Raw genomic sequence first — 12,838 nt, 5'->3', positions numbered from 1 at the left:
GGACTCTCCATGTCCGGAAAGAAATTCATCGGGTAAGCATACATTTTATTATTTCAAATTGACTTCATTTCATAGTATTCTTTGTGCTCAAGCAAATGTATAGCATTGTTTGTGCTCATGCAAATGTATAACATTGTTTGTGCTCAAGCAAATGTATAACATTGTTAAAGGGACATTAAACACTTTGAGATGGTAATATAAAATGATAAAAAATTTTATTATTTTGTCCTCTTTGCCTGTAATTCCATTCTGAAATTGTGAGCTTTTCAGTTCCCGATAGAAATGGAAGTGCAGAACACTGTTAAATCCAGCACAACCATTGGCTGCACACTCTAGTGACCTATTTATAACGGTCCCTAATTGGCCACAGCAGAGAAGGTAACACAAGTTAAACAACTAATGAAACTTTAAAAAATACATCTACATCTTACTCATGGACTAATCTTTCTTTGAATGCATCATTCTATCTAGCATGTATTTAGTGTTTAATGTCCCTTTAAATGTATTATTGCAAAACTATTGTCAGACAGGAGCACACTCCTATCCCTATCTGCCTGCTTTTTCATAAAAAGAATTCCAAAAGAACAAAGTAAATTTGATAACATGTAAATTGCAAACTATTTTTTTTAAATTGTATGCACTTTCTGAATCATAGGGGGGGGGGGGGATTTCATGTCCCTTTAATTATAGTTTGTAAGGGGTTATATAGTTAACCTTGCCAAGAATATGGATACATGGACTGTTATATATTACTATATGTGTGCATTATTGTATGTGTGTCTGAATACATAATACATTTTTTTCCTTGCTAAATTGTCAGTAAGCCAATTTTAACCGGTGTCCATCTCTGTGGTAGAAGCAAATATAAGCTTTTGGTGCAAAACATCCGATTATTTTGTTAAAAGACCACTGAGATTTTATCTCATTTTATAACTCACATTTACCAACCATGCAGTTTATTTGTATGATCATCCAGTATGGACCAGTCAATACAGTAGATTTGCATAATCAATAAATGCATGATAAGAGGACAATGCAATAGCACTTAGTTAGTCTGAACTTCAAATGAGTAGTAGATTTTTGTTAAATAAATTGCAAAGTAATGTCTATTTCCACTCCCCCTGTATCATGTGACAGTCCTCAGCCAATCACAAATGCATATACGTATATGCTGTGAATTCTTGCACATGCTCAGTAGGAGTTGGTGACTCAAAAAGTGTAAATATAAAAAGACTGTGCACATTTTGTTAATTGAAGAAAATTGGAAATTTGTTTAAAATTGTATGCTGAATCTTGAAGTTTAATTTTGGCTTGAGTGTCCCGTTAAGTGAAGAGGCCTCTGTGTGGTACATATTAGTCACAAAACATGTGGTCACAAAATCATAGTGGTGAAGAATTTAAGCTTATTGTTTATTTTTGCAAATAATAAAATAAAAAGGATTCAAGGGGAAAAAAAACAAACAAAAAACAAACAAGAAAATTAAATTATTTAACTGTCATCTGCTTCAAGGTTTATATTGTTCCCAAACTTGGCATAAAGCTGAACTTTAAGATCAGAGAGCACTTGCTGGATGGATTCCACACGGGATTGCAGTGATGCCATTTCTTCTTCTAACCCTTTCTGGATAGGAGGGAATCAAAACAAGATTTCAAACACAGCTTCAGAGTGATTTAAAAATAGAAACCAAGATGACAACTACTGATGTTTAATAAAAAGAATGATTTAGTATTAACGAAAAAAAAACAAAGTAACACGTTGATGTTATTGCTTTGATATAAATCAATGACGTGTGTCAAAACAATTTTCACTTTTTTAATAGCATTTTTTTACACTACTGTTCAGTAGCTTTGAGGAGATGTGCATAGAAAATTGCGCAGAACACATTATACTCGAGAAAACTCACATCAATGAAAATAATACAAAAATAATAAAAATTAAAAAATATATATATTTTGGTATACTCAAACGGCATCCTAAAAAGGTAAAAATAAAAAATGCTATTTGGTTATAATATTTTCATGCTAAATAATTTTTAAATTTCAGGGAATAATCTGATACAAACCTTAGCAGCCTCCAACATCTCCTGTGTTTCTTCTTGTGAATGACTGATGAAGACGTCACCAATCTGATACGGTATCGGCAATGAATCATCCAACATCATCAGGTCATCACAAGCATCCTCTAGGTTCTGAAGTTGCTTCTATTAATTAAAAAAACAAACATCACTTTAAGAAAGGCATTTAGTTTTTTTAAAGACTACGTATTTAAAGGGACAGTATACACTTATTTCCATATAACTGCATGTAATAGACACTACTATAAAGAATAAGATGCACAGATACTGATATAAAAATCCAGTATAAAACTGTTTAAAAACTTACTTAGGCGCTCTCAGTTTAGCTCTGTTGAAAAGGTAGCTGGAAAGCCCACTGCAAGTGGGAAATAAGACCCTCCCCCCCTCCCCCTTCTTTTGCATATGAAAAGACCCGTTACACAAACAGGAGCAAACTGAAGTAGGTAGCTGACGGTATTCTCATAAAACTTTGGGGCTTGGTTAGGAGTCTGAAAATCAGAGCAATGCCATTTAAAAATAAGCAAAACTATACATTTAAAAAAAAAAACAAAAAAAAACTATGGGCTATATAAATAGATCTACAAAACATTTATGCAAAGAAAAAAAATTAGTGTATAATGTCACATGAATTAAATAAAAACATAATTTATGCTTACCTGATAAATTCCTTTCTTCTGTAGTGTGATCAGTCCACGGGTCATCATTACTTCTGGGATATTACTCCTCCCCAACAGGAAGTGCAAGAGGATTCACCCAGCAGAGCTGCATATAGCTCCTCCCCTCTACGTCACTCCCAGTCATTCGACCAAGGACCAACGAGAAAGGAAAAGCCAAGGGTGAAGTGGTGACTGGAGTATAAATTAAAAAATATTTACCTGCCTTAAAAACAGGGCGGGCCGTGGACTGATCACACTACAGAAGAAAGGAATTTATCAGGTAAGCATAAATTATGTTTTCTTCTGTTAAGTGTGATCAGTCCACGGGTCATCATTACTTCTGGGATACCAATACCAAAGCAAAAGTACACGGATGACGGGAGGGATAGGCAGGCTCTTTATACAGAAGGAACCACTGCCTGAAGAACCTTTCTCCCAAAAATAGCCTCCGATGAAGCAAAAGTGTCAAATTTGTAAAATTTGGAAAAAGTATGAAGCGAAGACCAAGTTGCAGCCTTGCAAATCTGCTCAACAGAGGCCTCATTCTTGAAGGCCCAAGTGGAAGCCACAGCTCTAGTAGAATGAGCTGTAATTCTTTCAGGAGGCTGCTGTCCAGCAGTCTCATAAGCTAAACGAATTATGCTACGAAGCCAAAAAGAAAGAGGTAGCAGAAGCTTTTTGACCTCTCCTCTGCCCAGAGTAAACGACAAACAGAGAAGACGTTTGTCGAAATTCCTTAGTTGCCTGTAAGTAAAATTTTAGAGCACGGACTACATCCAGGTTGTGCAGTAGACGTTCCTTCTTCGAAGAAGGATTTGGGCACAAAGAAGGAACAACAATCTCTTGATTGATATTCCTGTTAGTCACTACCTTAGGTAAGAACCCAGGTTTAGTACGCAGAACTACCTTATCCGAATGAAAAATCAAATAAGGAGAATCACAATGTAAGGCTGATAATTCAGAGACTCTTCGAGCCGAGGAAATAGCCATTAAAAATAGAACTTTCCAAGATAACAACTTTATATCAATGGAATGAAGGGGTTCAAACGGAACGCCCTGTAAAACATTAAGAACCAGGTTTAAACTCCATGGTGGAGCAACAGTTTTAAACACAGGCTTAATCCTGGCCAAAGCCTGACAAAAAGCCTGGACGTCAGGAACTTCTGACAGACGTTTGTGTAACAGAATGGACAGAGCTGAGATCTGTCCCTTTAATGAACTAGCAGATAAACCCTTTTCTAAACCTTCTTGTAGAAAAGACAATATCCTAGGAATCCTAACCTTACTCCAAGAGTAACCTTTGGATTCACACCAATATAGGTATTTACGCCATATCTTATGGTAAATCTTTCTGGTAACAGGCTTCCTAGCCTGTATTAAGGTATCAATAACTGACTCAGAAAACCCACGTCTTGATAAAATCAAGCGTTCAATTTCCAAGCAGTCAGCTTCAGAGAAGTTAGATTTTGATGTTTGAAGGGACCCTGTATCAGAAGGTCCTGTTTCAGAGGTAGAGACCAAGGTGGACAGGATGACATGTCCACCAGGTCTGCATACCAAGTCCTGCGTGGCCACGCAGGTGCTATTAGAATCACTGATGCTCTCTCTTGTTTGATTCTGGCAATCAATCGAGGAAGCATCGGGAAGGGTGGAAACACGTAAGCCATCCTGAAGTCCCAAGGTGCTGTCAGGGCATCTATCAGGACTGCTCCTGGATCCCTGGATCTGGACCCGTAACGAGGAAGCTTGGCGTTCTGTCGAGACGCCATGAGATCTATCTCTGGTTTGCCCCAACGTCGAAGTATTTGGGCAAAGACCTCCGGATGGAGTTCCCACTCCCCCGGATGAAAAGTCTGACGACTTAAGAAATCCGCTTCCCAGTTCTCCACTCCCGGGATGTGGATTGCTGACAGGTGGCAAGAGTGAGACTCTGCCCAGCGAATTATCTTTGATACTTCCATCATAGCTAGGGAGCTTCTTGTCCCTCCCTGATGGTTGATGTAAGCTACAGTCGTGATGTTGTCCGACTGAAACCTGATGAACCCCCGAGTTGTCAACTGGGGCCAAGCCAGGAGGGCATTGAGAACTGCTCTCAATTCCAGAATGTTTATTGGCAGGAGACTCTCCTCCTGACTCCATTGTCCCTGAGCCTTCAGAGAATTCCAGACGGCACCCCAACCTAGAAGGCTGGCGTCTGTTGTTACAATTGTCCAGTCTGGTCTGCTGAATGGCATCCCCCTGGACAGATGTGGCCGAGAAAGCCACCATAGAAGAGAATTTCTGGTCTCTTGATCCAGATTCAGAGAAGGGGATAAGTCTGAGTAATCCCCATTCCACTGATTTAGCATGCACAGTTGCAATGGTCTGAGGTGTAAGCGTGCAAAGGGTACTATGTCCATTGCCTCTACCATTAAGCCGATTACCTCCATGCATTGAGCCACTGACGGGTGTTGAATGGAATGAAGGGTGCGGCAAGCACTTTGAAGTCTTGTTAGCCTGTCCTCTGTCAGGTAAATCTTCATTTCTACAGAATCTATCAGAGTCCCCAGGAAGGTAACTCTTGTGAGTGGAACGAGTGAACTTTTCTTTTCGTTCACCTTCCATCCATGTGACCTTAGAAATGCCAGTACTAACTCTGTATGAGACTTGGCAGTTTGAAAGCTTGAAGCTTGTATCAGAATGTCGTCTAGGTATGGAGCTACCGAGATTCCCCGCGGTCTTAGTACCGCCAGAAGAGCACCCAGAACCTTTGTGAAGATTCTTGGAGCTGTAGCCAATCCGAATGGAAGAGCCACAAACTGGTAATGCCTGTCTAGGAAGGCAAACCTTAGGTACCGGTAATGATCTTTGTGAATCGGTATGTGAAGGTAAGCATCTTTTAAATCTACAGTGGTCATGTACTGACCCTCTTGGATCATAGGTAAAATTGACCGAATAGTCTCCATCTTGAACGATGGAACTCTTAGGAATTTGTTTAGGATCTTTAAGTCCAGGATTGGTCTGAAAGTTCCCTCTTTTTTGGGAACCACAAACAGATTTGAGTAAAACCCCTGTCCCTGTTCCGATCGTGGAACTGGATGGATTACTCCCATTAACAAGAGCTCTTGTACGCAGCGTAGAAACGCCTCTTTCTTTGTCTGGATTGTTGACAACCTTGACAGATGAAATCTCTCTCTTGGAGGAGAGTATTTGAAGTCCAGAAGGTATCCCTGAGATATTATCTCTAGCGCCCAGGGATCCTGAACATCTCTTGCCCAAGCCTGGGCGAAGAGAGAAAGTCTGCCCCCCACTAGATCCGATCCCGGATCGGGGGCCCTCAATTCATGCTGTTTTAGGGGCAGCAGCAGGTTTCCTGGTCTGCTTGCCCTTGTTCCAGGACTGGTTAGGTTTCCAGCCTTGCCTGTAGCGAGCAACAGCTCCTTTCCTGTTTTGGTTTGAAATTACGAAAGGAACGAAAATTAGACTGTCTAGCCTTAGCTTTGGCTTTGTCCTGAGGCAGGGCATGGCCTTTACCTCCTGTAATGTCAGTGATAATCTCTTTCAACCCAGGCCCGAATAAGGTCTGCCCTTTGAAAGGTATATTAAGCAATTTAGACTTAGAAGTAACATCAGCTGACCAGGATTTTAGCCAGAGCGCCCTGCGTGCCTGAATGGCGAATCCTGAATTCTTCGCCGTAAGTTTAGTAAGATGTACTACGGCCTCCGAAATGAATGAATTAGCTAGTTTAAGGACTCTAAGCCTGTCCGTAATGTCGTCCAGAGTAGCTGAACCAATGTTCTCTTCCAGAGACTCAATCCAGAATGCCGCTGCAGCCGTGATCGGCGCAATGCATGCAAGGGGTTGCAATATAAAACCTTGTTGAACAAACATTTTCTTAAGGTAACCCTCTAACTTTTTATCCATTGGATCTGAAAAAGCACAGCTATCCTCCACCGGGATAGTGGTACGCTTAGCTAAAGTAGAAACTGCTCCCTCCACCTTAGGGACCGTTTGCCATAAGTCCCTTGTGGTGGCGTCTATTGGAAACATTTTTCTAAATATCGGAGGGGGTGAGAACGGCACACCGGGTCTATCCCACTCCTTAGTAACAATTTCAGTAAGTCTCTTAGGTATAGGAAAAACCTCAGTACTCGTCGGTACCGCAAAATATTTATCCAACCTACACATTTTCTCTGGTATTGCAACTGTGTTACAATCATTCAGAGCCGCTAACACCTCCCCTAGTAATACACGGAGGTTTTCCAGTTTAAATTTAAAATTTGAAATATCTGAATCCAGTCTGTTTGGATCAGAACCGTCACCCACAGAATGAAGTTCTCCGTCCTCATGTTCTGCCACCTGTGACGCAGTGTCTGACATGGCCCTAATATTATCAGCGCACTCTGTTCTCACCCCAGAGTGATCACGCTTACCTCTTAGTTCTGGTAATTTAGCCAAAACCTCAGTCATAACAGTAGCCATATCCTGTAATGTGATTTGTAATGGCCGCCCAGATGTACTCGGCGCTACAATATCACGCACCTCCCTCTGAGCGGGAGATGCAGGTACTGACACGTGAGGCGAGTTAGTCGGCATAACTCTCCCCTCGTTGTTTGGTGAAATTTGTTCAATTTGTACAGATTGACTTTTATTTAAAGTAGCATCAATACAGTTAGTACATAAATTTCTATTGGGCTCCACTTTGGCATTGCAACAAATGACACAGGTATCATCCTCTGAATCAGACATGTTTAACACACTAGCAAATAAACTTGCAACTTGGAAATACAATTCAATTAGAATAATATAAAAAACGTACTGTGCCTTTAAGAAGCACAGAAGATCTATGACAGTTGAAAATTAATAAATTGAAACAGTTATAGCCTCAATCCTTGTAAACAACACAACTTTAGCAAAGGTTTAATCCCATTAGCAAAGATAATAAATTCTGAAAGCAGGAAACAAATTACAGAATAAACGTTTTTTATCTCAGTCAACTATAATTCTCACAGCTCTGCTGAGAGAAATTACCTCCCTCAAAATAAGTTTTGAAGACCCCTGAGCTCTGTAGAGATGAACCGGATCATGCAGGAAATACAATGAGTTGCTGACTGAAATATCTGATGCGTAGCAAAAGCGCCAAAAAACGGCCCCTCCCCCTCACACACAGTAGTGAGAGAGAACAGAAACTGTCAGAAAAAAGATTAAGCAACTGCCAAGTGGAAAAATAGTGCCCAAACATTTATTCACTCAGTACCTCAGCAAATGAAAACGATTTTACATTCCAGCAAAAACGTTAAACATAATTTCTAGTTATAAAACAGCTTTATGTATTTCTTACAGTGTAATTCTAGTGAAGTACCATTCCCCAGAATACTGAAGTGTAAAGTATACATACATGACATTATATCGGTATGGCAGGATTTTCTCATCAATTCCATTGTCAGAAAATAAAAGCTGCTACATACCTCTATGCAGATTCATCTGCCCGCTGTCCCCTGATCTGAAGTTTACCTCTCCTCAGATGGCCGAGAAACAGCAATATGATCTTAACTACTCCGGCTAAAATCATAGCAAAAACTCTGGTAGATTCTTCTTCAAACTCTGCCAGAGAGATAATAACACACTCCGGTGCTATTTTAAAATAACAAACTTTTGATTGAAGATATAAAACTAAGTATAATCACCATAGTCCTCTCACACATCCTATCTAGTTGTTGGGTGCAAGAGAATGACTGGGAGTGACGTAGAGGGGAGGAGCTATATGCAGCTCTGCTGGGTAAATCCTCTTGCACTTCCTGTTGGGGAGGAGTAATATCCCAGAAGTAATGATGACCCGTGGACTGATCACACTTAACAGAAGAAAAGAACACAGCATTTAAATAATGCATCTATTATTATTTGTCAATGTAAGACTTGACAAACCCAGGCTCCAGAGAGCCACTGGCGCCTAAAAACTATTCCCTGGCATCCTGGTACAGAGCCCCCAAGACACGCATGGGTGTCCCCCACTTCATCCCACAGGTCACCACAAGCAACACCTAAACACATACACACAAATAAAAATTTGTCAAGCCCTATATCAATGACCTTAATAATAAAGAGAGGATGGGGGGCGGAGCCTGGCTACAGCTAAGATGGCTGTGTAACTCCGGTGCTCTGCAAGAAGGGACTCTATTAAAGCTATCCTGGAGTAGTTAAATCTAACTAAACACTGACCAGAAGTGACCTGGGGCAACCCTAACGTCTGCAGAGGCTGTAGATTGAAGATTACCTCCATACAGTGACCGCAAGCAACAGCGTGGCCTCTTGAGGGACGGGAGGCCTCACAGTCTATCACCAACCTGCCTGTGAGACAGCGGACCGACCGCAACACAGCCGTGCTTGATACGGCACTTCTATGCAAACATTCCGGTCTCCTCTCTGCAAGGCACAACCTAACTGCAGCGGACAAGCGACCAAGCGCAACAAGGAACTGAGGCGACTTGTGTCCAGGGGGCCCTTCACTATCGCCACCCGGACTCAGACACAGTCTACACCGCAAAAGGTATTTACCTGCTCTGAACCCGACCTAACGGTCCTTCACAACCCACACGTACACCTCCAAGGGCCGAAGTGGTGACGGCTGCTTCACTTGAGAATAACGCACAGGGCAAAAAAATAGAAGGAAAAGGGCGCCAAGGCGAACGCCATAATTGCGGCCTGCTTTGCATTATAGAAGTTTCCCAACCCGCCCACGGACAGTGTTAAAATAAGATATGGGCACAGATAGAAACACTGTAAACTGCAGAGTTGGGTGAGGCATCCTTCACTCACTAGATATACCACAGTTTATCCTAACATAAATCACTCCCTAGCTACCCTAATAGACAGCTAATAGCCAGTGAAGGGAGAAGAAGAAAAAGTTACACGCAGGGGTGGAAATTCCATCACCCACCTCATAACCCCTTGTCCCTCTTAACACGAAGGGACAGTAATATAATATAACAAGACAGAATAACACAAGAAGTGTACATCATATCTAGTCTTATTGAGGTATACCCTGTAAAACATATAAGGCGGCTCAACATTGTGCACATAGCAAGCTGCTGGTAAAGAGAGGTCTGGACTATAAATTGATCCTTATTTGCTTCATAAGCAACTTTAGGTTATTTATACTGAAGCCATACCGAAATTAACCTTACAATGATGGCGGCTAGAAGAAATACAAAATCAGAAAAAGCCTTAAAACAAGGCACAACTAAATCCCATACCATGTTGTCTTTTTTTCAAAATAAACATACCTCTTCGCTAACCCAGACGGCCACATAGCCGAACCCTCACCCTCACTCAACATCCCAGAAAATATTCCCTCCTCGCTACTATCCCAATTTGCGACAAAACAAGAAATATCCACTATATTTAGAACCTGCCTCCACGAAGAATTAATGGAGATAAAACAAGAATTACACAACTTAGGTTCCAGAGTGGATATGATAGAAGCAGAAACAGAGGAAGTGTGGGAAGACATTCAAAGAATAGAGGAAAAAACATCAACGCACCAAGACACAATTACCGCTTTAATGGATAAGATCGATGATCTAGAGAACAGGAGCAGGAGAAAAAAACCTAAGGCTCTGTGGTATTCCTGAGTCCATTCTACCGAAAGACTTTCATGAATATTTACAATCTCTCTTTACCTCCATAAAGGAATATGCTTACCCAGACGACATACTATGGGTGAGAGCTCACAGAGCCCTCAGACCCAAACCTCCAGAAAATGCTCCCCCCAGGGACATCATCATTAGATTTAAAAACTTCCTTGAAAAAGAAATGTTATTAAATCAATCTCGCAAACGACAACATGTTAGATTAAGAGGCAACGTTGTACAGTTTTTTCAAGACCTCTCCACAAGAACTCTACAGACAAGAAAAGAATTCCTTCCTCTCACAACCACACTCTGCAACAAAAAGATCCCGTACAGATGGGGCTTCCCAGTCCATTTAATGGTAATACAGAATGACCGTCGCTACACCTGCCACTCACCTGACGACATCTCATCTTTCTGCAAAAAACTGGGTATAGACCAACCCTCAACAACATCCTCTGCTTTCCCTCCTACTTCAGCACTACCCAAGAGACCAAAATCTAACTCCATGAGATGGCAGACTATCGGCTAGATTTAGAGTTCGGCGGTAAAAGGGCTGTTAACGCTCCGCGGGTTTTTTTCTGGCCGCACCATAAATTTAACTCTGGTATCGAGAGTTCAAACAAATGCTGCGTTAGGCTCCAAAAAAGGAGCGTAGAGCATTTTTACCGCAAATGCAACTCTCGATACCAGAGTTGCTTACGGACGCGGCCGGCATCAAAAACGTGCTCGTGCACGATTCTCCCATAGGAAACAATGGGGCTGTTTGAGCTGAAAAAAAACCTAACACCTGCAAAAAAGCAGCGTTCAGCTCCTAACGCAGCCCCATTGTTTCCTATGGGGAAACACTTCCTACGTCTGCACCTAACACCCTAACATGTACCCCGAGTCTAAACACCCCTAACCTTACACTTATTAACTCCTAATCTGCCGCCCCCGCTATCGCTGACCCCTGCATTACACTTTTAACCCCTAATCTGCCGCTCCGTAAACCGCCGCCACCTACGTTATCCCTATGTACCCCTAATCTGCTGCCCTAACATCGCCGACCCCTATGTTATATTTATTAACCCCTAATCTGCCCCCCACAACGTCGCCGACACCTGCCTACACTTATTAACCCCTAATCTGCCGAGCGGACCTGAGCGCTACTATAATAAAGTTATTAACCCCTAATCCGCCTCACTAACCCTATCATAAATAGTATTAACCCCTAATCTGCCCTCCCTAACATCGCCGACACCTACCTTCAATTATTAACCCCTAATCTGCCGACCGGAGCTCACCGCTATTCTAATAAATGTATTAACCCCTAAAGCTAAGTCTAACCCTAACACTAACACCCCCCTAAGTTAAATATAATTTTTATCTAACGAAATAAATTAACTCTTATTAAATAAATGATTCCTATTTAAAGCTAAATACTTACCTGTAAAATAAATCCTAATATAGCTACAATATAAATTATAATTATATTATAGCTATTTTAGGATTAATATTTATTTTACAGGCAACTTTGTAATTATTTTAACCAGGTACAATAGCTATTAAATAGTTAAGAACTATTTAATAGTTACCTAGTTAAAATAATAACAAATTTACCTGTAAAATAAATCCTAACCTAAGATATAATTAAACCTAACACTACCCTATCAATAAAATAATTAAATAAACTACCTACAATTACCTACAATTAACCTAACACTACACTATCAATAAATTAATTAAACACAATTGCTACAAATAAATAAAATTAAATAAACTATCTAAAGTACAAAAAATAAAAAAGAACTAAGTTACAGAAAATAATAAAATATTTACAAACATAAGAAAAATATTACAACAATTTTAAACTAATTACACCTACTCTAAGCCCCCTAATAAAATAACAAAGCCCCCCAAAATAAAAAATTCCCTACCCTATTCTAAAATACAAATATTACAAGCTCTTTTACCTTACCAGCCCTGAACAGGGCCCTTTGCGGGGCATGCCCCAAGAATTTCAGCTCTTTTGCCTGTAAAAAAAAACATACAATACCCCCCCCCCCCAACATTACAACCCACCACCCACATACCCCTAATCTAACCCAAACCCCCCTTAAATAAACCTAACACTACCCCCCTGATGATCTTCCTACCTTGTCTTCACCATGCCAGGTTCACCGATCCGTCCTGGCTCCAAGATCTTCATCCAACCCAAGCGGGGGCTAGACATCCACTGAAGAAGTCCAGAAGAGGGTCCAAAGTCTTCCTCCTATCCGGCAAGAAGAGGACATCCGGACCGGCAAACATCTTCTCCAAGCGGCATCTTCTATCTTCTTCCATCCGATGACGACCGGCTCCATCTTGAAGACCTCCAGCGCGGATCCATCCTCTTCTTCCGACGACTAGACGACGAATGACGGTTCCTTTAAGGGACGTCATCCAAGATGGCGTCCCTCGAATTCCGATTGGCTGATAGGATTCTATCAGCCAATCGGAATTAAGGTAGGAATTTTC

At 41.1% G+C, this 12,838-nt stretch overlaps 1 protein-coding gene across 1 annotated transcript in view; it reads right to left on the bottom strand.

Moving 5' to 3' along the window:
* Nucleotides 1-1,383: 1,383 nt before the first annotated feature.
* The window catches only part of PFDN4 (prefoldin subunit 4), a 37,580-nt gene continuing 26,125 nt past the window's right edge, over nt 1,384-12,838 (bottom strand). The window contains exons 3-4 of the mRNA XM_053694774.1: nt 2,064-2,201; nt 1,384-1,621 (exon numbers count right to left, since the gene is read on the bottom strand). Of these exons, the coding sequence (XP_053550749.1) occupies nt 1,490-1,621; nt 2,064-2,201 (270 nt within the window). The 3' untranslated portion in view covers nt 1,384-1,489. The remainder of the gene's footprint in view (nt 1,622-2,063; nt 2,202-12,838) is intronic.

Source organism: Bombina bombina, chromosome 1 (genome assembly GCF_027579735.1).
Source record: "Bombina bombina isolate aBomBom1 chromosome 1, aBomBom1.pri, whole genome shotgun sequence".
Taxonomy (NCBI): domain Eukaryota; kingdom Metazoa; phylum Chordata; class Amphibia; order Anura; family Bombinatoridae; genus Bombina; species Bombina bombina.
This window is presented reverse-complemented; position numbering and strand designations above follow the sequence as displayed.